Source organism: Rhinopithecus bieti, unplaced genomic scaffold (genome assembly GCF_001698545.2).
Source record: "Rhinopithecus bieti isolate Rb0 unplaced genomic scaffold, ASM169854v2 scaffold_2439, whole genome shotgun sequence".
Taxonomy (NCBI): domain Eukaryota; kingdom Metazoa; phylum Chordata; class Mammalia; order Primates; family Cercopithecidae; genus Rhinopithecus; species Rhinopithecus bieti.
In genome coordinates this window covers 589247-612628 of record NW_016804232.1, presented here as the reverse complement: position 1 = coordinate 612628, position 23382 = coordinate 589247, and the positions used below count along the sequence as shown (strand labels likewise).

The 23382-nt window shown below is 37.1% G+C and overlaps 1 protein-coding gene across 2 annotated transcripts in view; it reads left to right on the top strand.

The window, feature by feature from the left end:
- The window catches only part of VPS41 (VPS41 subunit of HOPS complex), a 191804-nt gene that overhangs the window by 38463 nt on the left and 129959 nt on the right, over window positions 1–23382 (top strand). For both annotated transcript variants that reach the window (XM_017867372.1, XM_017867371.1), the window contains exons 3-4: window positions 5534–5641; window positions 12445–12522. In XM_017867372.1, the coding sequence (XP_017722861.1) occupies window positions 5534–5641; window positions 12445–12522 (186 nt within the window). The remainder of the gene's footprint in view (window positions 1–5533; window positions 5642–12444; window positions 12523–23382) is intronic.

Genomic DNA, 23382 nt, shown 5'->3' with positions numbered 1-23382 from the left:
GAGGATGAAGGTCATCTCCACAGAGTGCAATGTGAATAGTCCAGGAGTGCTCCACTGGTGGTGTTTTCTACCAGCCTAATTTGGGCTTTGTAAGATATCTCACCTTTCTCCAACCAGTATATTGAGTATCATTTTATTTTGTAAAACAAAACAAAATTGGATTTTAATAAAGAAATGTTATCCAGAGATGACATTTTAAGTTCTGTATAAGTAGTAACGGTAGAAAATGTAATGATCTTTCTCTTAACCCCTAGAATTAATGTGACAGACATTTTAAAAGTAAAATTCAAGTCTTCATTTGGTCTGTGACAGTGATACCATATAAAATGTACTAATATGTGAAAATACAACGTTTAAACAAGGTGAAGAATGTAGAATCCATGCTACACAATTATTTTGGTTGTAAACAACGAAAAAATCAATTTCTTGTACACAAATTTTAAATTATTAGGTGAAAAGAAACATAAAATGTTCTTGTTGGTATACAAGACCAAGTTAGGTAAACAGGACTTCCTCCATGAAAATGTACCCGATGGTAACACTGTAACAACATTACTAAACAGTTTTCAGGGAAAAGTCTTTAATTGCTTTAATTTGTTATCCTTAAAAGTAATTTCCCTCCTCCTAAGTCCAAAACTCAGGAAGATTGACCATGATGTGACATTTATTTTAGATAGTGTTTAGAATTCTGTAGGATGGTATAAAGGACTTGTCTTTAATTAAAAGTGCTCTACACTTAGTAAAATCTATGCGAGTTGAGGAATTGATTCTTTTAAAAGAAAGCCGCAAATTTTCTTGTATGGGTAAATGTCACTGTGTTCGTATCTCCGCTTAGCTGCAAGTCAGGACTTGTACTACTCCACTAGGTTGTCATAGAAACGCAGTTAACTGTCATCTCAACTCAGACGGTTGATGGTTTTATTTGTCGGTTTGTAGGATTATTAAAATTTAACAAAATTATTGATTTGCTTTTATTAACACTGGGTTGTTTACCATGGAAGTCCAAACTGCATGGAAACCTTTTTTCTATTATTATTTTTTGTAGTTAAAGAGAAACTCTATAATCTATTAGATTTTTAAATGTTTTTTATTTAAAGTGTGATGTGGAGTCTACAGTAGCAGAATAACCTCCATGAATCGTATTTTTGAATCACTTTCTATTTTCTTTGTTTACAGCAAGGAGGAAAAAAAAAAACTTACAAATTCACCTTTACCCTGCTTTTAACTTAGCATAAAAGATACTTGTCAGAAAAGCGTGAAAGGGTACATCAAATGCCTAATATTGGAGTCTTCATTTTATTTATGGTTTTTGAAACCCAGTAAGGATGCTTCACTGAGCTGTGTTGTGAAAGTATTTATTTTTGTATATTTACGTGTGAGAAATTATTTAGTTTTCACTTATAAGTAAGACAGGAAAACCTTATTTACAGTGACTTTATCTAATGGTCCGTGGATGAGTGCTTTTATGCAAAATAGTCAAGAGGCTAGAATTAACTTTTCACATTGGATGCACATTTGATGTCCCTACTTGAGCAACATGTGGCATCTTATTATAAAGACTAACACTCAGGATTCAATTTGTATTTAACATGTTTACTTCAGAATGCACACATCATCTGTGCTACATTTCATATTAACTTTGTAATGATTTCTCTTTCTTGCTTGTAGATACGTAAGTAGAAGTGTCTGTTGTTTTTTGTAGTTTTCTTTTTTCAGTTTTTTTAGTCTTGGCTAATTAGCTATTTTATATTTTCTGTTAAAAACAGGTCAGTTTTGGTGTGTAACAGCTCCTTGGTTTGGGTAGATTATCACTACCTTTCCATAGAAATGTGTAGGCCCTGTGGATAACTGTGCTTATACTTCCCTTTTGTTGCCATTAGTTTGTCAAGTTATTCTTGGAAAGTTAATAATAGGTATATCATCTTTGTTTTTAATACTCGCATACGAAATAAACAGCTAATAGCTTATGTATAACTAGGGAATTAAATTTAAGACAGCTCATCAGTAGACATGAAATACTGATTTTAACTGAGCTTATGGCTCTTAAACTGTCATTACTGTTCTTGTAGCTAGTCTGCATGATGGCCTCCAGTGATCCTCGCCTCCTATTCATGCTCTGTGTCTGCGCCTCCCACACTGAATCATGGCTGACCCGTATGATTGAAAGGATATTGTAGAAATGACAGCATTCCATCTGAGGCCGTATAAAACATAAAAGGGGCTTCCACTTTGTTTTCTCTTGGATCACTCTTGCTTCATGGACCCCTCCATGGGGCTGCTTGATCAGAACATGGCAAGTGACTTCCTCCAGAATGAGTGATCCAAGAGTGTTGGCAACTTCTGCCAACAGTGAGGACCAACTTGCCAGCCATTTGATTGAGCCATCTTGGAAGTAGATCCTCTAATCCCAGTCAGGCCTTCCGATAGTTGCAGCCCTAGCTGACATCTTGTCTGCAACCCTGTGAGAGTTCCTCAGTGAACCACTCAGCTAAGCTGCTTCTGAATTGCTTACCCATAGAAACTGTAAAATAATACATGTTTATTGTTGTTTTAAATCAGTACATTTTGGTGACCAGGAGTGTGGCACATGCTTGTAGTCTCAGCAACTTGGAAGGCTGAGGCGAGAAGATCTCTTGAACCTCTGAGTTTGAGTCCAGCCTGGGCAACATAATGAGTCTCTATCTTTATAGAAAATAATAATAAAATAAATAAATCAGCAAGTGTTGGCATAATTTGTTACACAGCAATAACTAGCTAATGCACCTGCTAAATAAACATATTTTAAAATGTTTTCTAATAATCACATAGTTTATAATTATTTCTAGGTTTAGAATAGGCTTCTGTTGTGGTTTGTAGAGTCATTTTCATAGGAGATTTTGGAGTGTGTTATAGAAGGTATTGACTTTAGAGCACTCATAGCTGAATTTGAATTTTAGCTTCTCCTCTACTCACTGTATGCCTTGAGGAAATTACTTAAAATCTCTCATCACCAGTTTTTGCTGAAAATCTGTAAAACGGGACCAGTATACTTAACTCTCAGTAGGGTTTTTTTTTTTCTTTTAAGTCAGGTTGAAATGAGATAGCTGATATTAAGTCTCTAGCATGATGCTTGATATAGTCCATCATTTCCATTAATCCACAGATTAAACCCTTTCCATGTGAAGATGTAATCCCTTGCCCCAGAGGTGAAGACTTCTGTAAGAATTTGATTTTGCAGTCTGTCTAGTCTGTCCTCTCAGTCTTATAATCTTCCGTAGGCAGAGCACTTACTACTCTACAAGTCGTTTTTCTTTTGCCTGATTTTCCTTTTACTGTGATGCATCTTAGGTGTGACTTTATATTTATCCTGCTTATTGCAGAGCTTCTTGAGTTTGTAGGTTGATGTCTTATCAGTTTTGGAAAATTCTGTTATTATCTCTTTAAATGTTGCTCTTGTTCCTTTCCATTTTTCCTTATCCTTCTGGGACAGTAATGAAAAGTATGTTAGAGCTTTTCACTGTGTTCTACATGCCTAATAGATTCCTTTATATATTTTCCTTCCATTTATTCTTCTCTGGGCTTCCCTTTGAATATTTTTTTTACTCATTTCAGTTATTTTGTCTTCTGTTTTACTAATCTTCTATTAAACCATCTATTGGCTTCTTAATTCAGTTAACATTTTCAGTGTAAAAATTTTCATTTGATTCCTTTTTTTTTTTTTTTTTTTTTTTTTTTAAAATTTGAGTTTTTTTTAAAATTTTTTTTTTTTTTTCCCCCTTTTTTTTTTTTTTTTTTTTTTTTACAGATTAGAGTTCTGTTGAAAATTTCTATCTTTTCATCAGCTCTCTGTCTTTTTCTGTTTTTTTTTTTGAACATGTGGTTGTAGTTATATTTTTTGTTTTTTTTTTTTTTTGAGAGGCGAAGTCTCGCTACCTGTCACACCGGACGGGAGTGCATGTCGCGGATCTCAAGCTCACTGCAAGACCCAGCCTCCCCGGTTATAGCCATTCTCAGACTGACCTGCGCCTCCCGAGTAGCTGGGACACAGGCGCCCGCCACCAAAATCGCCCGGCTAAGTTTTTTGTATTTTTTAGATAAAGACGGGGTTTACACGGTTAGCCAGGATGGTCTCAAGATGCCTCCTGACCTTGTGATCGCGCCCGTCTCGGCCTCCCAAAGTGCTGGGATTACAGGCTTGAGCCACCGCACCCGGCCGGTTGTAGTTATTTTAAAGCCCTTTACTGCTACCTTCAATGTCTAGGTCACCCATTTGTTTATTTTTATGGTCTTTTTTCATTTTGAGTTTTGGTCATTTGGTCCTGTCTTATGGCATACCGGGTCATATTTTATTGAATCCTTAGTACTGTACATGAAAAATTGTAGAGGCCTCGGTGGTTTTCTTTCTCCAGAGAGGAGTCACCCTTTCCTTCACTAGACAGGTATGTTGGGGGTTATATACCTCACTCCAGTCAAAGATTGAACTGAGTCAGAGCTCTATGGGAGTGAAGTTTTTGTGTCCTGTAGGGATCAGGGGTTCTGACTAAGACTGTGATATTCACCAGGATCCAATTTCCCAATGCCTCTTGAACTCTTATTCTTACCTTCTTAACACATCAAGGCAGCTGGTTTGTATTTTTCTTTCTGTTCAGCTTTTTAGCTTCATCCTGTGTGGTTTTAGAAATTGACAGTTGTCTTACAGGGAGAAGTAACTGTGTAACAAGCTTGTGTCTCTGCCTCTTTTCCACTGATATCTTGGCCCTTCAGGTCTCTCTCCAGTTTTGTCACTCTGTCCCCACAAGTGCCAGAAGGTGTGCTGCTTTCTCTACCCCCAGCAGTGGCTGTCTTCCCAGGCAGAGCTTGGGTTCTCAGCCTCTTGTCCTACACCCAGAATTAGTAAATGCCTCCAGGAAGAAAGTGGCTGAAGAACGCCGGCTCAATTCTTTGCTGCCCTGGAATCTTGACCCTTCTAGTTGAGGTTGCCTCAGCAACCCTTTGATGCCTTGGATACACGATAATTCCATAGTCTTCACCCTCTAGCTAATGTCAATGAGTAGATTATTTTTATGGACTTCTGTTTTGGCTAGCTTTATGCCATCACAGTTTTCTGTATATAAACTTTTTGTTTCTCATTACTTATTGATGTAAAATAAAATCTTACTCTGAATCATAGTAACTTTTACAACTCTCCTTGATTTATTAATTCATGGCCATTATAGTAAATATTGATTACTAACTTTCTTCCATAACGGTGAGGATTAAGAATATTTTATGAAGCCATAGCAAATTGTAAGGTTCAACATGTAAAGTTAGTGACAATATAACACTAAGTCTGTATACTCTTGTTTTCAACTTTTGAATTTATTTTACCAGTGAAGTTGTAGCAATTAATATGCCTAGGCAAAATGAAATATGAAGATCTTAAACTTTAGCTGTAGTTGGAATCATTAACATCGTTGAAGGAACCATCTCTGATTCTCTCGTAAGAAGTGTATTTTGAGGTTTTCAAAACAAGTAAGTGTATGATGGCAGTCATTTTTCTTTGCCGTTTGTGCAGGAAGAAGAGAGCGAAGAGGAACCCAAGCTGAAGTATGAAAGGCTTTCCAATGGAGTAACCGAAATTCTTCAGAAGGATGCAGCTAGCTGCATGACAGTCCATGACAAGGTAAGGTAGCACTTTCAGAGGATTCTTCTGTAAATTGTTTCTATGGTAAATTTGCTTGTGCTTTGGAGTCCTGATGCTTTTGGTGGTGGCTTTTTACAGTGATCCTGTCTCCTTGCCGCTACTCTCTTCCTCCTTGACAACAAAAACGAACCAAAAAATCCAAATATTTTATATGTGTGTACAAGCCCATTCACACACATACAACACACTCCAAGACTGTATTAAGTAGAGTGTAGACAGTGATCAAAGTCAAAGATTTATATGAAATGATTTTTGGAAACTCTATCTCTCACTTAATTCCTTAAATTATAAGGATTCCATTAGGAACCTGTTAAGATTAGAAATAATGTGAAGGCCAGTGCTTTTATAGGGGTAAAAGGGATTATATTGTAGGTGTTATGAATAGTAGAAGTGCCCCAAATTACTACTTATATCAGTGAATGAATTTATTCCACATCTGGGTCCTTGCTATAACAAAGCTCCCCCCAACTTTCTGAGTCCAGGGTAAGTACTGGATAGCACCCTTAGCCTACTCTTGGACCAGAACAGTTTGTGTCATAGTCAGAATATTGGGGGGCATGGAGCTTCACCCATTGCTGCCTTCTTCCCTATGACCTTGTAAGTTTTAGTCCTTCCACAAAAAGCAAACTGCTCTTGTCTGATCCATCTCCTGGCTTTATCCTGTGTTACTAGAAGTGTGGTTCATCCTCCCCTTGCTTCCCACCCAGTTCCTTTTACCTCAAATTTTGTTTAATTGTAAATAGAGTCCTGTACCCACAACACTTTATTAGAGTGTGTGCCTTCTTTCTCATGTTTTACCAGCAGCCTTCTCCTTTGAGGTGTCTGCCATTTGGCTGCAATGCAATCGACCCCTTTTCATTGCTGCCATTGTCCAACTTGTGGTCCCTTTTCTTCACTCATTGAAGACTGCCTTTGCAGTTCTTCAACCAAATTTCATTCCAGTGACCCTTACCTCTTCCCTGTTTCATCTCCCCACTGATAAGGCCACACTTTGGATGGTGTCAGCACTGGAACTTGAGGATCTTAGCCTCTGTGATACTCTTTGTTGACCCCTGTTTTTCTTCAACCTTTTGTGCTCATTTTCCCACAAGCTGTATGACTTTATGGAGTCCTGATCTCTAATCCATTCATTCTTTTTCTTTTACTTTTCTGTGCCTGTGAAATGATTGATTATCCTAACTCTATCTTACCAGCATCTTCAATTCTCTTACATCCCTGTCTTCCCATTGTGCACCTCAGCCATACTCTCAACCCTGAATTAGTGCTTTTGTGACAAGGAGAGCCATGTGCTGGTACAGACTCACACACCTAGGTAAATTTGTCACTAAAAATTATTCTGAATTATTTGTCCTTCGTCAGTTTCTTTAGTCCTCAGTCCCTCTTCTGAACCACTGTCCCTTCTTTCTTAGAGGATGATGTCATTTCTGTGTAAGAAGATTGAAATTGTCTGGTGTGAACAGCCTGAATTCCTGACCTCTTTTTCACACCCATTCTTACCCATGGGAGATTTTCTTTCTTTCTTTCTTTTTTTTTTGAGATGGAGTTTCACTGTTATTGCCCACGCTGGAGTACAATGGCGCAATCTCGGCTCACTACAACCTCCGTGTCCCAGGTTCAAGCAATTCTCCTGCCTCAGCTTCCTGAGTAGCTGGGATTACAGGCACCCGCCACTATACCTGGCAAATTTTTATAGCTTTAGTAGAGACAGGGTTTCACCATATTGGTCAGGGTGGTCTTAAACTCCTGACCTCAAATGTTCCACCCACCTCAGCCTCCCAAGGTGCTGGGATTACAGGCGTGAGCCACCACACCCGGCCACCTACGGGAGATTTTCTTTCTCCTATTCGTGAATCTTTTTGTCCACTTTTGTTCTTCACTTCATCACATTTCCTCCCTTGTTTCCCAGCAATACATACTATGTCATGGAGCATACCTAATTCTACCTCCAGGTAACCAGGAATCTACCTTGTGTCTATATAGATTTGCCTATTTTTGTGTATTTCATGTAAGTGCAGTCAACATTATTTGATCTCTTGTGTCTGGTTTCTTTCACTTAATGTAATGATTTTGAGGTTCATTCGTGATGTAGCACGTATCAGTACTTCATTCCTTTTTATTGCTGAATAATATTCTATTGTATGGATATGCTATGTTTTGTCTGTCCATTCACCAGCTGATGGACATTTTGCTGATTCTGAATTCTGGATCTCACCTTTCTTCTCAAAACTTCTTTATCGTGACACCATTCTTTTCCTATTTTCTTGATCGTTTGTGACATTCCTTTCTGTTCCTTTCACTTTCCTTTTTTGCCTCCACTTTTCCTTTACATGTTGGCTTTCCTAGGATTTGGTCCATTATCCACATTTCTTCTTAATTTGTACTTTATCTTGGTTTTAAATCTCAGGATTTCTGTGACCACCTGCACACTGACCTTCACTGGAATAGCATGCATATTTACTTATGGACCTCTTAAACATCTTTATCTGCTGTTGTCTTTTTACCTGAACCTCTCAGCATGTCCATAATGAATTCATTTTCATTTCCCTCTAAACTTGCATCTATCTTTATTCTTTATCCCATTTGGTGGCATCACCACCTCCTTTGTCACCTAAGCCACAGATGAATCCTCCTCCCCTTTCACTCAGCTGTTTCCTAAGTCCTGGTGATTTTCTTATTACTCTTGCGCTGGCTTAGGCTCTTATCTTCTCCTGCTTCTACATAGTAAATAAAAGAATCTCTTGTGCCTCTAATTTTTCTACTTTAAACTCATCTGTCACCTGGTTGCCAGAATGATCTGCTGAAAATACAGATTTTAAAACTCTTGTATGATTTTGCATCAACTACGAAATAAGACCTGAGCTCGTTAATGTTGTATCTAACGCTCTCTAAGATCTTGCTCCCTGTTATTGGCTTGTGTCTTACCACTTTCTGCCATAAGTGTGGTGCTCTGGCTGCAACATTTGGCTGTTTCTACTCACACCCCATTCTGCTTGATCCACACACATCCGGAGCCCTTCTCTTCTGTTCAGGTATTCTTTATTTTTTCCTGGGAACTAATGCACATACTGCGAACTTGTCTATTTTACTTCAGATTTGCTTTCACCCTAGTCTGTTCATAACATTTTACTAAAGTAATCTTCTAGAAACTTCAACCTGATCATGTAATCCTCCTTCTTAGAATTCTTTATTGGCTTCCTGATGACTTAATTATTTGGGCCTTCCCACCCTGATTTCCTCTACTTTCCTGCCTTTCATCTCTCCATAAATATTTGAATGCCTCTTATTAGCTGACCTTTCCAACCTTATCACCTGTCTCTTCCCCGGGCATGAATTAGATGTGTCATCCATAATTTCTTGACTTTGTCCTGCATTTTATGTGTCTCCGTGCCTTTGAGCAAGTTGTATCCACTCTGCCTAAAATTGTTTTTACTACAAGCCTACACTGTCTGCCTTAGTGTCTATTTTCTAATTTCTTTTTTAAAGTTCAGCACAGCTGTCATATACTATGTTCTATAGGGTCTTCCAGATACTTCCATTTTAAGCATTCTCTTTAAATCTAATTGTAATTAATCAATTTTTATGTCTGTTTCCCTCATTATACCATAATCCTTTTAAGTCACAGTTGGTTATTATCTAAGCATATTATAGTGTTTTTTGTGTATTTGTTGAATGATCCAGTGAATGAATGAAATGGAGAACAAAGTTTGCTTGCTTAGAGGTCAAACTTTATTAACATTGTACTTAAACCAACTTTGCCAAAGAGCCTGATGGTTGGGAACTGTAATCAATGCTAACTTTTAGAGCATGCACTCTTTATCTGAAGTCCATGTTTCTATTTAAGAGGATTCTGGGCCGGGCGCAGTGGCTCAAGCCTGTAATCCCAGCACTTTGGGAGGCCGAGGCGGGTGGATCACAAGGTCAGGAGATTGAGACCATCCTGACTAACATGGTGAAACCTCGTCTCTACTAAAAAATACAAAAAACTAGCCGGACGAGGTGGCGGGCGCCTGTAGTCCCAGCTACTCGGGAGGCTGAGGCAGGAGAATGGCGTGATCCCGGGAGGCGGAGCTGAGATCCGGCCACTGCACTCCAGCCTGGGCGACAGAGCAAGACTCCGTCTCAAAAAAAAAAAAAAAAAAAAAAGAGGATTCTGATCCAGTTGAGTGTTTTAGTTTTTAATTCTGGCCCTAATTCTGCTACTCATCAACTGTTTCCCGGGAAGTCTCATCAACTTTTAACTTATTTCCTCATGTGTAATTGAAGGCACTCCCTGCTGTAATTCTTTGAATACTATAAAACACTATGTGAAGGTAGATGATATTAGACAGTTGACCAGATTTCAAATGGTCTACTTATTGTTTCCTTTGCGACGTCCAAAGGACTGCTTATCACCTTTTCTACTTGTTTCCTTACATAAAGTCCAATCTTTATGGATGTACATATATCAGTTACTTAAGTTACTTACATGAAGTTTAAGGTAAAAGCAGTTGTGCTTAGTGGATGATGCCCAATCTGGTAGTATAGAAAATGAGTCAAGTTTCTGTAATTAAACATGAGAGGGTCTAGTGAAATTATATTTATTCTTTGCCCATCCTGAATTTTAAGTACATTCAGGTTAAAAAAAAAAAAAAAAGAAACAAAGCTCAGTGGTTACAAAAGTTCAAGGCTTTTAATGGCTGGAATGTGGGTAAAATTGGAGAATTTGTATTTATGTTGTCACATTTGTGGCCATTTTGCATTTTTTGTTTTATTTGAAGTAGTGGAAAGTATTAGTAAATGATGAAAATATGACTCATCCATAATATTGGTAGTTAAATAACTATAATTGGCTTGTTAAACTTTTTTTGAAGAGTATATATTTCTAAAAGTGGATAGCACTGATTTATCTAATCTAATAATGAAATGTTTTCCTCAACACAAGATAGCTTGTCATAAGAATCACTGAATCTTTTTTTTTCAAAATGTTCTAACATAATTTTAGTTTTAGGATGAGACTGTAAAGTCATAATAATTATTTTATGTTTTCTTTCTATTTTAAAGATTAAATGAATGAAATCAGTAATTTAGAAAAAAGAAGGCAAGGAATTAATACTTGGGTAAATTACGTAAAGCTTCTAACTTCCATAAAATAAAATGTAATTAGAAGTTCAAAAGTGGCCTTTATAGCGGTGTCAGAGAAGGACAGCATTAAAGCGTTTTAAAGATCCAAGCTCCCTTCTCCCTTAGTTTCCTAACAAACTAAATATAGTATTTATGAGGAGAATCAATATCGTGAAATACTTGGGGGGCAGTGAGCTTTTAAGACCCATTCTTTTACCACAGATAGCCTCAGAATGGAGTATTGTTTGTTTTCAGTTCTTATCATATGTACTGTTTTTCTATTTAAATATCGTCAGTGTCACTGAGCGGTAAAATTACAATCATTCAAGTCCTCTATTTCTGATTAGAACATTCTTTTGCTTTGGAGGAAGCATTCCTGTTTGTTTTAACTATTCAGACTAATTTCCCCCCAGAATTACCTATTCCCCTTTCCCTTCCAGCGCCCAAGCATTCTCTTTTCACCAGGCTTGCTGTCTGCCCTGGATGACTAATCGTCATGGCACCTGGTGCATTCAGGCAGGCCTGTGCAGCGGAATCGTCATACCTAGTTATGTCTGCACACCTGATGTTTTATTAACCAGTATTGATTTTTCTACCCTGGGGACTTTTTTCTTCCTGAAAAAAGGCAACCTTGCAGGAGTGAAAGGCATTGCAGGGGATGAATTTCTAATGAACTCCTTCTTTCCCTTTTTGTGACTCGTCTTTAATGTAGCTTCATATTTTAAGTGCCTGAACTGAAATTTCGTTTTAAGAAATTCCATTTTGATAAATCCTTTTAAATCTTGACTTTCTGTAAGGTTATTTTTTAAAGATTGTGCTGCTTGACTGAAACACTTAGTAGTGCCTGTAAATTTGAGCATTTCATTATGGGTTGCAAGGAAGCATGCTCACATGCAATGAAATACAGAGAATTTTGAACTATTTGAGTAATGCTGAAATAAATAAAAAGGGAGAAAACTCATGTCATATTATAGGTAGTCCTAAAGTTTCTTCTGGTTTATTTAAGGTTAGTTCAGATAATTAAAGAAACGGTAGGAGTTACAACATAAAATGAATATGTAGCTCAACAGTTATTTTATGACACAAAAGGGGTTTTTATTTTACATGATAATATAAACACTAACTAACACTCAACATTATACATTAACTTTTATAGAAGCATCCTAAAGCTAACTGATGGTAGGAGTACACCTGAGATTTCCGGTTTCTCAATATGGCATGGATTTTCCATTTGAGAAAATAATTTGTTGTTTGTGTATGTGTGCAGCTTAAGCAATAGCACTGATTTACACATTTGCCATAAATTAGGGGGAGTTTCTGAATCATTCTCTTCTCACTTTGAGTTCAACTGTAGGTTGGTCGTGTTTTCACCACTGCATTTTTAATTTACTGCCTCAGTCCATCAGGCATTGTGTATAGACTGCATACACACCATTAGTTGTCAGTAGATGAGGGTCCTCATGAGTCATTCTGACAGCTGGCTCGCACCATCGCAATAAAATAGGCCCTGTTCTGTTATTTCCCTGAAGCTGGAAACAAGCCTTCTCCAAGGAATGCATATCTTCTGAGACACTGCAGATCATTTATGCATTAAGCATCTTGTCTTTAAAAATGGTTTTATTACTACTTGTGTATTAATAGTATTATTAATTAATTAACTGGCCCCTTTGTTCTTCTTACAGTTTTTGGCATTGGGCACACATTATGGCAAAGTTTATTTACTTGATGTCCAGGGGAACATCACTCAGAAGTTTGATGTAGTAAGTATTCTGTATAAAATAATGTATGAGCTAAACTTCATGTGAAGTATTTGTGTTTTAGAATATTGGTTTACCAGTTTGTTTTAATAGCATCAAGAGGATCTTTATTAATTCAGTCAGAGTGCTAAGAGTATAAATTTGAACTTTATAATATATTCTAAAAACTTAAAGGTGAACTTATAAAGAAAGGGGTCTAGATGCATGCATTATGTATTTTGACCGGGTATCTTTTATATGCAAACTCCATGTAAAAATCTCTATGTCTATTTAATTGCAAATTCTTAATTATAGTCATCTATGTGGCTTTAATTTTGGGCATTTAGAATACTTCTGTGTTCTTTTAAAATTGTGACAATGTAGAATGTCTAGATGAATTGTTGTTAAAAGAAAAATGGCTGCGTTGTTAGTGAATAATAGTGCAAATTTACGTACTCTGGAAGTTTGTGGAATCCTTAAACTATGCACCCCCTCATTTAGTGACTCATGTCAGTTGTAAGTACATGCGCTGTCTTCTTACTGAGATGCCAAATGTAATTGAAAGTTGATTGATCACCTTGCTGGATCAGTTTATCTCTTCTAAATATACAAAGAAAATATTTTATGTGACTCTTTTGATGCTTGGACTCTTAGGGGATTATATTGATTGAAAGCAAAGAACCAGGCTTTCTTTTTTAATTGTGATTTGGAATCATTGAGGATGAAGATACTATTGAATTTGAAGCTTGATTTTGGTGTGTAAGGTGTACCTTAAAGGTATCAAGAACTTCCATGGTTGTGTAAATATGACACAACCGTTTGGTATGAAAAAGGTGCTCATTTCGGGGGACAATGACTACTTTTTTGAAGAAAGCATCAGCACTTGTCAAAAGATCCATCTATTGATGTAGTTTAGAAAGGAGATTACAGTTTCTAAAGCTGACATGTTGTGTGGGAAAGGAAAAGGGATGCCTTGTTTTGCTGAAAAGAAATGGAACCCTGGAATGAGGACAATCTTTGGAGCAACACAGACAGGGAATTATGTGCTCTAATCATACTGATGCATCAGGCAAATCTCTTTGAGGCAAGAGGAATATACTTTTGACTCTCCCTCATCTTCCCCCTGGACACTGGACATGCATCTTGATGACCAAAGCACTTGGTCTTTCAGTTGCCATCCATTAAAATGTGTACCTGGTACTGGGCCAGGGCTCGTTTTTGTGGCGTTGTGCATGCCCCCTCACCTTTAGAAAGATTGGCTGTATAGTTTCTTAAATTTCCTGCTCCCATTAAATGAGTCCCTGACACTCTGCTTCTGTCTTTTTCATATTGAATAGAAATTGCAGTGTTTGCTTGCTAAGGTTCATGGGCACATACCATTGGTTCCATTGCCAAAAGTCAGTCCTTGTATCTGTTCCATATAAGCCTTCAGTTATATCTTCTCTCATGTCTGTTTTATGTCGAGTATATCCTACATCCATCCTCTTTCAGGTAATTTATGGTATCATCCATAAATTTGTCCAAATCTTTCTTCAGTTCTTTTTTCAGTCCTGATTATATGACATCTTTGAAAATTAAGCTCTCTATAGCTTTGCACCTTTTATTTGGCAAGGGAGGAAGAGAGTTTGGTGCTGTATTTGTGTGTTTGTTTACCTTACTGAAGAAGTTGATAGTCTGTATTTGGAAGTTCTCCTTAGGCCATGGCTTCTTCGTGATCATTGGCAGAATCTACCGCAGCCAAGCGTATGTCTGCCTAACGACCTGGCATTTTGCACTCCTAAGTACATATTCAATAAAAATACATTAAATGCATATGTCCACACAAAAAACAGTTTGTTTATAATAGTTTAATGCATAATAGCCTCAAACTAGAAACAACTCAAATGTCCGTCAATAGTAGAATGGATAATTGTGGTGCGTTCTTAGCAAATTAAAAAGAACAAACTATTGATAGATTAATTTCATAGACTTAATGTTCAGCCAAAGAAGCCAGACCCAAATGTGTTCGTGTGGTATGATAGCTTTTATATGGTGGTCAAGAAAAAGCAAAACTAAATTACAGCAATAGAGTTCAAATAATGGTTTGACCTGGGAGGGAGCACAGAAGAGTCTTCTGGAGGGCTGAAAATACTGTCTTGGTGGTTTTCTCATGATCTACATATGTAAAAATCACTAAACTATCATTTGAGGTCTTTGTACTTTATATAAATTGTTCCTCAATAGCACACACATACTTGCATTAACACCTATACCTGTGTGCATGTCTTTGGTTGAGCTTGAGCAGTGCTCAAATTATCCTTGTTTGTGGAAGCAACCCCTTTCTGCTACTTAATTCTGAATAATACTAAACTTCCTAGGTTGATACCCTGTTCAGAGATCATTTTGTACATCAATCATGACACTGAGGTTATTCCCATGGCTGTATATTCTACAGTTACATAAGAAGGTTGACAGGATTCTGTTTTATACAGCCATCTTTTGTTGATGAAGAATGACAACTGCTAGAGTGATACTTTATTATGCATATTAATACTCAGATTTCAGAATATTTGAAAGAATATTCAGCATATGTTAATTCAAACACTTTGGCCATCAATTTTTTTTGAGATTATTTCTAGATATAGCTTTATGTTAACTCAAAACTTAATTGCTAAAGCAATTTTACTTAACTCACAGAGTAAAATAACATGACTTCAGAATTCTTACAGAATCTTAGATTCCTTCTAAATTCCCACAATATTTATGCCCATATAACCACTTTAATCATAGTATAATCATGCGTCGCTTAACAGTGGGATGCATTCTGAGAAATGTGGCATTAGGCAATTTTGTTATTGTGTGGACATCATAGCCTCTACTTACACAGATCTAGATGGTACAGCCTACTATACACTTAGGCTGTATGGTATAGCCTGTTGCTCCTAGACTACAGACCTGTACAGCATATTATTGTCCTGAATACCACAGGCAGTTGGAATACAATGGCAAGTATTTGTGCCTTTAAACATACCTAAATATAGAAATGATACCATAAAAATATGGTATAAAAGATGACAAATGAATGATACATCTGTATAGGGGACTTACCTTGAATGGAATTTACAGGACTGGAAGTTGTTCTGGGTGAGTCAATGAAGGAGTAGTGAGTGAACGTGAAGGCTTAGGACAGTACTGCTGTAGACATTATTAACCTGGTACACTTGGGCTAAACTCAATTTATTTAAACATTTTCTTTCTCCACTAATATATTAAGCTTAGCTTACTGTAACTTTTTTTACTTTATAAGCTTTTTAATTTTAAAACTTTTGACTTTATAATAGCACAGCTTAAAGCAAGCACATTGTACAGCTGTACAAAATATTTCTTTATATATTTATTTTATAAGCTCTTTTCTATTTAGTCTTTTTTTTCTTTTTTACTTTTAAAATTTTTTATTAAAAATGAAGATACAAACACACACATTAGCCTAGGCCTACCCAGGGTCAGGATCATCAATAGCACTGTCTTCCACCTCCACATTTTGTCCTGCTGGAAGGCCTTCAGGGGCAGTAATGCACATGGAGCTGTCATCTCCTGTGATAACAATGCCTTCTTCCTGATACCTCCAGAAGGACCTGCGTGAGGCTGTTTAACAGGTAACGTCTTTTTTTATAAGTAGGAGGAATACATTCTAAATACCGATAAGAATTATACTATAGTAAATACATAAGCCAGCAACACAGTCATTTATTGTCATTATAAAGTATTATGTAGTACATAATTGTGTGTGCTAGACTTTGTATGAGTGGCAGCTCACAAGGTTTGTTTATACTAGCATCATCACAGACACGTGAGTAAGGTGTTGTGCTGTGGTGTTATTAGACTGCAATGACACAGAGTTTTAGAAATTTTCCAGCTCCATTATAATGTTTTTTTATTTAAATGTTTAGGAAAAGATAGCTTGTAAAACATTACAGTCTCATGGGACCACTGTAGTCTATGATGTAAACCAAAAATAAAATTCTAAGCTTCTCGGTCTACCGAATGAACTCCTCCTCTCAGGATTCATGGAAAACTGGTTCAGGCCACGATGGGAACGGGGATTCAGACATGCCTCATTATATTTGGAATTCTTTTTGGAATTCAGGCACAACTGCCCAGCATTAACATTAAGACAGAGCTCTTAAGACTGACAAAACAGAACTCTTTGTAGTGTGAAAGGAAATAAGATACCAAATTCCAACCTGACTGTAATATAGCATCACGTGACAGATAGCAGGCCCTGAAAGAAGTCCAAGTATTTTACTCTAATATATATTTCTTTGATATATATTGACAGAGCTGTGCAAAGCTGTCTCTTTTGGGGAAAATTGACATTCTGTAGAGAATCCAGTTCCCTTTCCGGGTCTTTTTCTGATCCTGAAGAGAGTAGCTTCAAGGTCTGAATAGGAAACATTTGTCATGTATTACCTCTAAGGGTGCCACCTATGAGACTTCTTCTGCATAGTAAGAACCTTGGTCTTCACAATTCCCTATCTTAACTCAGATATGCCTTTCTGCTGATTCTTTCTGTTGATAACTCTTTCAAGCAGTTGCCAATCAGAACATCTTTGAATCTATCTATGACTTGTAAACATCCCTCTTTCCTCTCATCTCTTCTTTGAGTTGTCCCAAACCATTGGTTTTTCTGGACCAAACCAATGTGTACCTCACATGTATTGATTGATGTCTTAGGTCTCCCTCAAACATGTAAAATCAAGCTGTAACCCAGCCACCTTGGGCACATGTTCTGAGGATCCCTTGAGCTTTGTTATGGGTCATGGTCCTTACATTTGGCTCAGAATAAATCTCTTAGAGTATTTTACAATTTGACTTTTTAGTCAATAGTGGATGTATGTGGTCTCTTGTTGACCAAAATATTGTTATGAAGTGCATGATTGTAGTTACTTTTTCTTTAATAGCCTCCAATTTATTTAAACATTTTAATTAAAAACTTGTTAATTAAGGGTACTTAATTTGAAGCAATGATCAAATTATTATGCCATGTCTCTGTTAAATATTTAGGAGCATTATGCCATGTGTTTTAAATATTTATTCCTTTAAGTGTGCTAGTGAGAGAGCAAAGAACTTGCTGATCAAACATAAATTTCTACTGTTTACCTTTATGTGTTTTCTTTCTTTGCTAGAAATAGAAAATGATGAGGTTTTGCTGTAAGGCACTATGGTAAGAGACATTATATAAATATTTATATAATGGATGATTATGAAAAAAAGGGGATTAAAACAAAACAGGAGCTTAGTGGGCATTTTGTGTTAAGATAAATATCACATTTTTGAAATTAATCTCTTGAGGCAGAGGTGGGATGATGATTCACCTTGTCAGCTAGCAGAATCTATTAGTATTTCTATTCCTGTTTTTGATTTGAGATTAAACTAACAGACTGTATTCCTTAGTTGCTCACACCTTTCATGTTCATGTGCTAGTAAAAACACAGACCTCTGTCCATGTAACAGTTGTGTCTCTGAGAACATTTCAGAGTTCTTTGTTACTTCCCACATCAAGTCCTAACTATCTAGCTAAGCATTCCAGACCCTGGTCATTTGGTGAAACCTACCTTTCTAATCTTAGTTTTAATTTCTTCCCCTCTAGTAATTTTTATCTGTTCACCACCTTCTAAATATTGCCGTGGGCATGCTTGTTTCTAAGCTTTTGATCACTTCTTTTCTCTCTAGAATGCACTTCTGTGAATCTCCATTCTTTCTGCAAAGTACCTCCCCTGGATTGTAGCCCTGAGGTGTTTTCTTCCTCTAAACTCCTGTATTATTACTATTTCACTTGTAGTGTGGCCCCTCATAGTGTCAGTACCAGCCTCACATTCATATTTGAAGTCTTGGAGGATAGTTGTCATGTCTTCTGGTATAACCCTCTCCTCTTCCTCACCTTTCTCTTTTCTCTGGTGCTATTTGGTGTCTAGTAAATATATATTGGCTGGTAATATTATTTTGAAACAAAGCCATGGAACTGGTGATTTTCTGTTACTACCTTTCAGGAGGGCCTCTGGGAGCCAGTTCTCTGTTCTCCTCTGTATTATTCCACCTTCACTTACCCATTGGATGTATAATTAGAAATTTCATACTGAGAGCTACTGCAGACTGAATTGTTCCCCACCTCCTAATTCATGTGTTGAAGTCCTAATCCCCAGTGTGATGGTATTTAGAATTGGAGACTTGGGGGGTAATTAAATTTAGATGAGGGCCAGGCATGGTGTAAACTCGGGAGGCTAAGGCAGGAGGATCACTTGAGCCCAGGAGTTCCAGGCTGCAGTGAGTTATGATTGCACCACTGCACTCTCTAGCCTGGGTGACAGAGCAAGACTCTATCTCTTAAAAACAAAAACTAGTTGAAAACAATTTAGATGAAGTCATGAGGGTAGAGTCCTCAAGATGAGATTAGTGACCATATAAGAAGAGACAGGAGAGACCTTCCCTTCGTCCCCCTTCCTGCTGGCCTTGTAAGGACACATCGAGAAGGCTCTCTGCAAGCCAGGAAGAGAACTCTCACCAGAATGTGACCATACTGGCAGATTGAGGACCTCCAGCCTCCAAAACTAAGAATTTCTGTTGTTTAAGCCACTGTATGATATTTTGTTATGGCAGTTCAAGCTGACTAATATAAGATCAGAGTCTTAAATCTTACTTTTGGAAAGTAACCCTTATATTTAGCAGCATTTAAGTTTTTAATATATACTTACACCTTTTCTAGTTGCTATGGATAATGTGTAAAGTCATCAAAGTGTAGAAGCTAAAGAGACTTTAAAAGATCATTCCAGGTGTAAAAGGTACCAGGGAAAGAAGTGTGATGTAAATTAGGCTTGAGTTGTTCTGGTTATGTATTCCATGCCCACTACTCTTCCACCCTTATCTCCTTGTGCATTCAAGACCTCCCTTATGTAGTGAGACGGTCTTTTTAGGGCACTTCCCTAACCTAAGTTTCAAAACATGTTTTTGTGACTGGTTCCTCATCTATGAGTGATGATGGTTTCATTTTTCTCCCTGGACTTTGGGACTCAACCATCTTTTGGACTGTGCTCCTGACCTTTTGTTGCTTTCTTTGACTTAGAAGAATTTATTTCTAATATAAATCAGCTCCTCTTTTCTCTTTCCTCTGGATTAATATATGAGTGTTTGGAGGATCACCCATCTCTCTTTTCCTGTTTCAGCAAAAGAAATGATCATCTTCTTTCTCTCCTCTCTCTTTGACAGTATAATCCTGAAGATTCAGTGTTCCTTTAAGCTGCTTAAATTGCATTTTTAATATTCACAACACAAACACCTTTTTTTTTGAGACAGAGTTTCAGTCTGTCACCAGGCTGGAGTGCAGTGGCGTGATCTCGGCTCACTGCAACCTCTGCCTCCCAGGTTCAGGCAATTCTCCTGCCTTAGCCTCCCTGAGTAGCTAGGACTACAGGTGTGTGCCACCATGCCCAGCTAATTTTCATATTTTTAGTAGAGACAGGGTTTCACCATGTTGGCTAGGATGGTCTCGATCTCTTGACCTCATGATCTACCCGCCTCGGCCTCCCAAAGTGCTGGGATTACAGGTGTGAGCCACCACGCCCAGCCCACTTTTTTTTTTTTATCCTTTACATGGCTTAACCATCTCCTTCTTTGTGTTACCTCCACTTTCCTTTTTTTTCCCTCCACTTCTTGAACATACGGTACTTTTGTCACAATTATTTGCCTCAATGTCATTTTCCCCATAGAATGCTAATTTCCTGAGGACGGTTTGTGTAATTTATCTCTGCATCATCAGTGCTCAGCATAAAAGCTAGTGAACTGATAGAAATAAGAAATTGATGGAAGTTGGCTGAACTAATCCACAGTTCCAAATTTGCAAAGTTTCACATATTTAGACTATTTTCCAGATAATCAAGGTTTTTTTATACCTTCCTCTCCCATAATCAGGATTATTGTGTGTACATTATAGGAAATTGTTTGGGCATGACCATCTCTTTGACAGTTAATACAGATGCCCTACATTCATTATTCCCCTAAACAGCCTAACTGTTTTGGGCTTATTCATAATGTGGCCAGTGTGATGTTGGGTGACTATTCATTGAAAGAATCTTTGGAGCAGATCTATAAACTTAAGCTACATATCCTTGAACAAAGAACCATGCTCTACTCTTGGTCTAATGGTACTCACTTATCGACCTGAAGCAAATACCATCTGTAATATGCTGTTCTAGATGTGACATCATTAATTGACAAGCAGGGCATGTATCTTTTTGATATGATCAAAGTGGTTCATTGTTGGCTCAAATGTGCCAGTGCCTGTAATACTTGTTTAAGACTGATTGACAGGTCTCAGATTCTTGTGTGTTTAAAGAACTTGTTTTCTGTATTTGAACTCCATATTTTGAGTGATAAGAGATGTGTCAAAGGATTTGAGAATTACTTAAGTGGAAATCATTCTAACTTCTGATAAATGATGCCAAGGCAAGTCATATTTTCTGCATTAAAAAAATAATCTCAAGTTTGTGGGTTAAGTATTTATAGAATAGCTCGATAATTTTGATACGCATTAAAAAAATAATCTCGAGTTTGTGGTTAAGTATTTATAGACAGCTCAATAATTTTGATGGCTTCTATGCACCAAAGTGGCTAAGAAAACATGGTCAGAATTAAGGATGTTTCTCTCTTTTAGAGTAAAGTGTCATACTTACAGAATGTTTTAATGTCTGACCCTTTAGTGGTAACTTCATTTAGGCGAATATCCCTTAAATAGCTAAAATTGAAAATGCTCCTTCACTGAATGAAATTACCGTGGTATTTCACATATTTCAAAGTCAGGGTTGAAGTAATTTTAACTTTGTGGAACATGACTCTGAATTAGGTAGTAGACTGGGGCTTAGTTGTCTGAAGCCTTTGGATTTCATTCTTTAGTACAGGGTACTCTCAGTTCTGGTGCTTCTTTCTTTGGGGTTCAAGGCCGTCATTGCAAAGTAAGAGCTTTAAAAGGATTATGAATAAGATGTAGACCTAGGGGAGGAATCTCCACCTTTGCAAGTGGGAGATGGCGAACCTGTGGAAAGTAGAATTTGAGGTGAATCTGGAAAGATGCATGCGCATTTTCCAGGTTGTTATAGTGGAGTTAAGACAGTGATAACATTCTTCTTATGAAACAGGGAATCACCAAAGGGTGAGGAACATTTACCATGGACTTTTTATCTTCATATATATTGTGTTAATTATCTGGTAGTATCTTGAGAATAAGGGAGTGGAGAGGAAAGAATGGATGGTGAGATGCAATAGGAGCAAATTATTTGGCAGGTTTTACCAAAGGACCAAAGGAAAAAGAATGGAGTGATTTTAGGGGAGTGTCTTTGTGGTGACTGACTTTGGAGTTCAGAGTATTTAGGGAACTAAATGAACCAGAAGGATGATGGTAAATCAGATGTCATGGACTAGAAGGCAGGGGCTTTGTATGTGGATAAGGTTTGAGTGTCTGTGCATATGGTTTAACAACAAATAATTTATACCTTGAGTTTGTTTTGTTAATAATAGACTTCTTAGTTTCTGGGAACCATGACAGGGTATATTTCAAAATGATAGTGTATACTTCTTTCTTAAACAAGCTCTGTTTTTCTGTTTGAGTAGCTTTGTTTGAGTTACCTTCTCTAGAACTTATTTATTTGGCTATAATTCCTAATGTTTTTCATTTAATAGGATTATGATATATTAGGATAGATGAATACTTAATGGATATTTTTCATCTATCCACTCAAGACATGAAGTTCTTGTTACCCACACAACAGGTTGGTTTGATTGCTGGGCTAGGTATCAATGACCACAACCAAGGAGATTTAGTAAGATTTAGTATTTAATAAAGGGATTTTATTGCTTGTAACAATAAAACTATCCCTGGTGGAGAACATCAGGGATAGTTCTCAAAGCAGTGTCTCCCAAAGCTGGGGACTGGGTCAGGTTTTATAAGCATAGGGTAATGAGGTGTGATCTGATTGGATCTTGCAATGAGGTGATGCTGGGAGGGCTGATCTGACAGGATTCTGCCTTGGGGTAATGCTAGAGCTCCATCTGATTGGATCCTGGATCCTGTTGTGTGGTGTACACTTCTTAATTCATCCTGCTCTTAGATTCCCCCTGTGGTTGCATGCTTGGTTCATCTGGGCATGCTCAGGTTACATGAGCTAAGGGTCCATGGCAAATGAAAATGCACAACTTTGTTACCCACAAGTTGAATCATATTGTTCTGGTGCGACTATACTTCCACAACATTCTTGTCATTTGGTTGCGCAATCTTTATATTTCTATTAGGATGAATTTCATTATTTCTATGGGCAGCTATTAAATCTTAACACTTTGACTTTTTTTTAGGTTTAATTTATAGTAAGGAAAAAATCATATTAAAACTAATTAAAATGGAATAATTCATACCACAAAATATACCTTTAGAATGGCTAAAATTACAAAGACGAATCATACCAAGTATTGGTGAGCATGTGGAGGAACTAGAATTCTCATACACTGCTAGTGGATGTACGATAGTATAACAACTTTGGAAAACGGTTTGGCAAAATTTTGAAACATGAAACATACACCTATCATACAGTCCAGCCTTTCAAACTTAGGAAATGAACAAATATACACCTACAAAGATTTCTATATGAATATTCATATCAGTTTTATTTGTAATAATCTGAAAGTGGAAACAGTATATATGTCCATTTGCAGATGAATGGGTAGACAAAATGTGGTATATCCAAACAATGGCCATTCAACTCACAATAAAAAGGAATGAACTATTGATACGTGCTAAGTATGGATGAATCTCAGCTCTATAGTGTTAAGTAAAAGAAGGCAGATTCAAAAGGCTACATATTA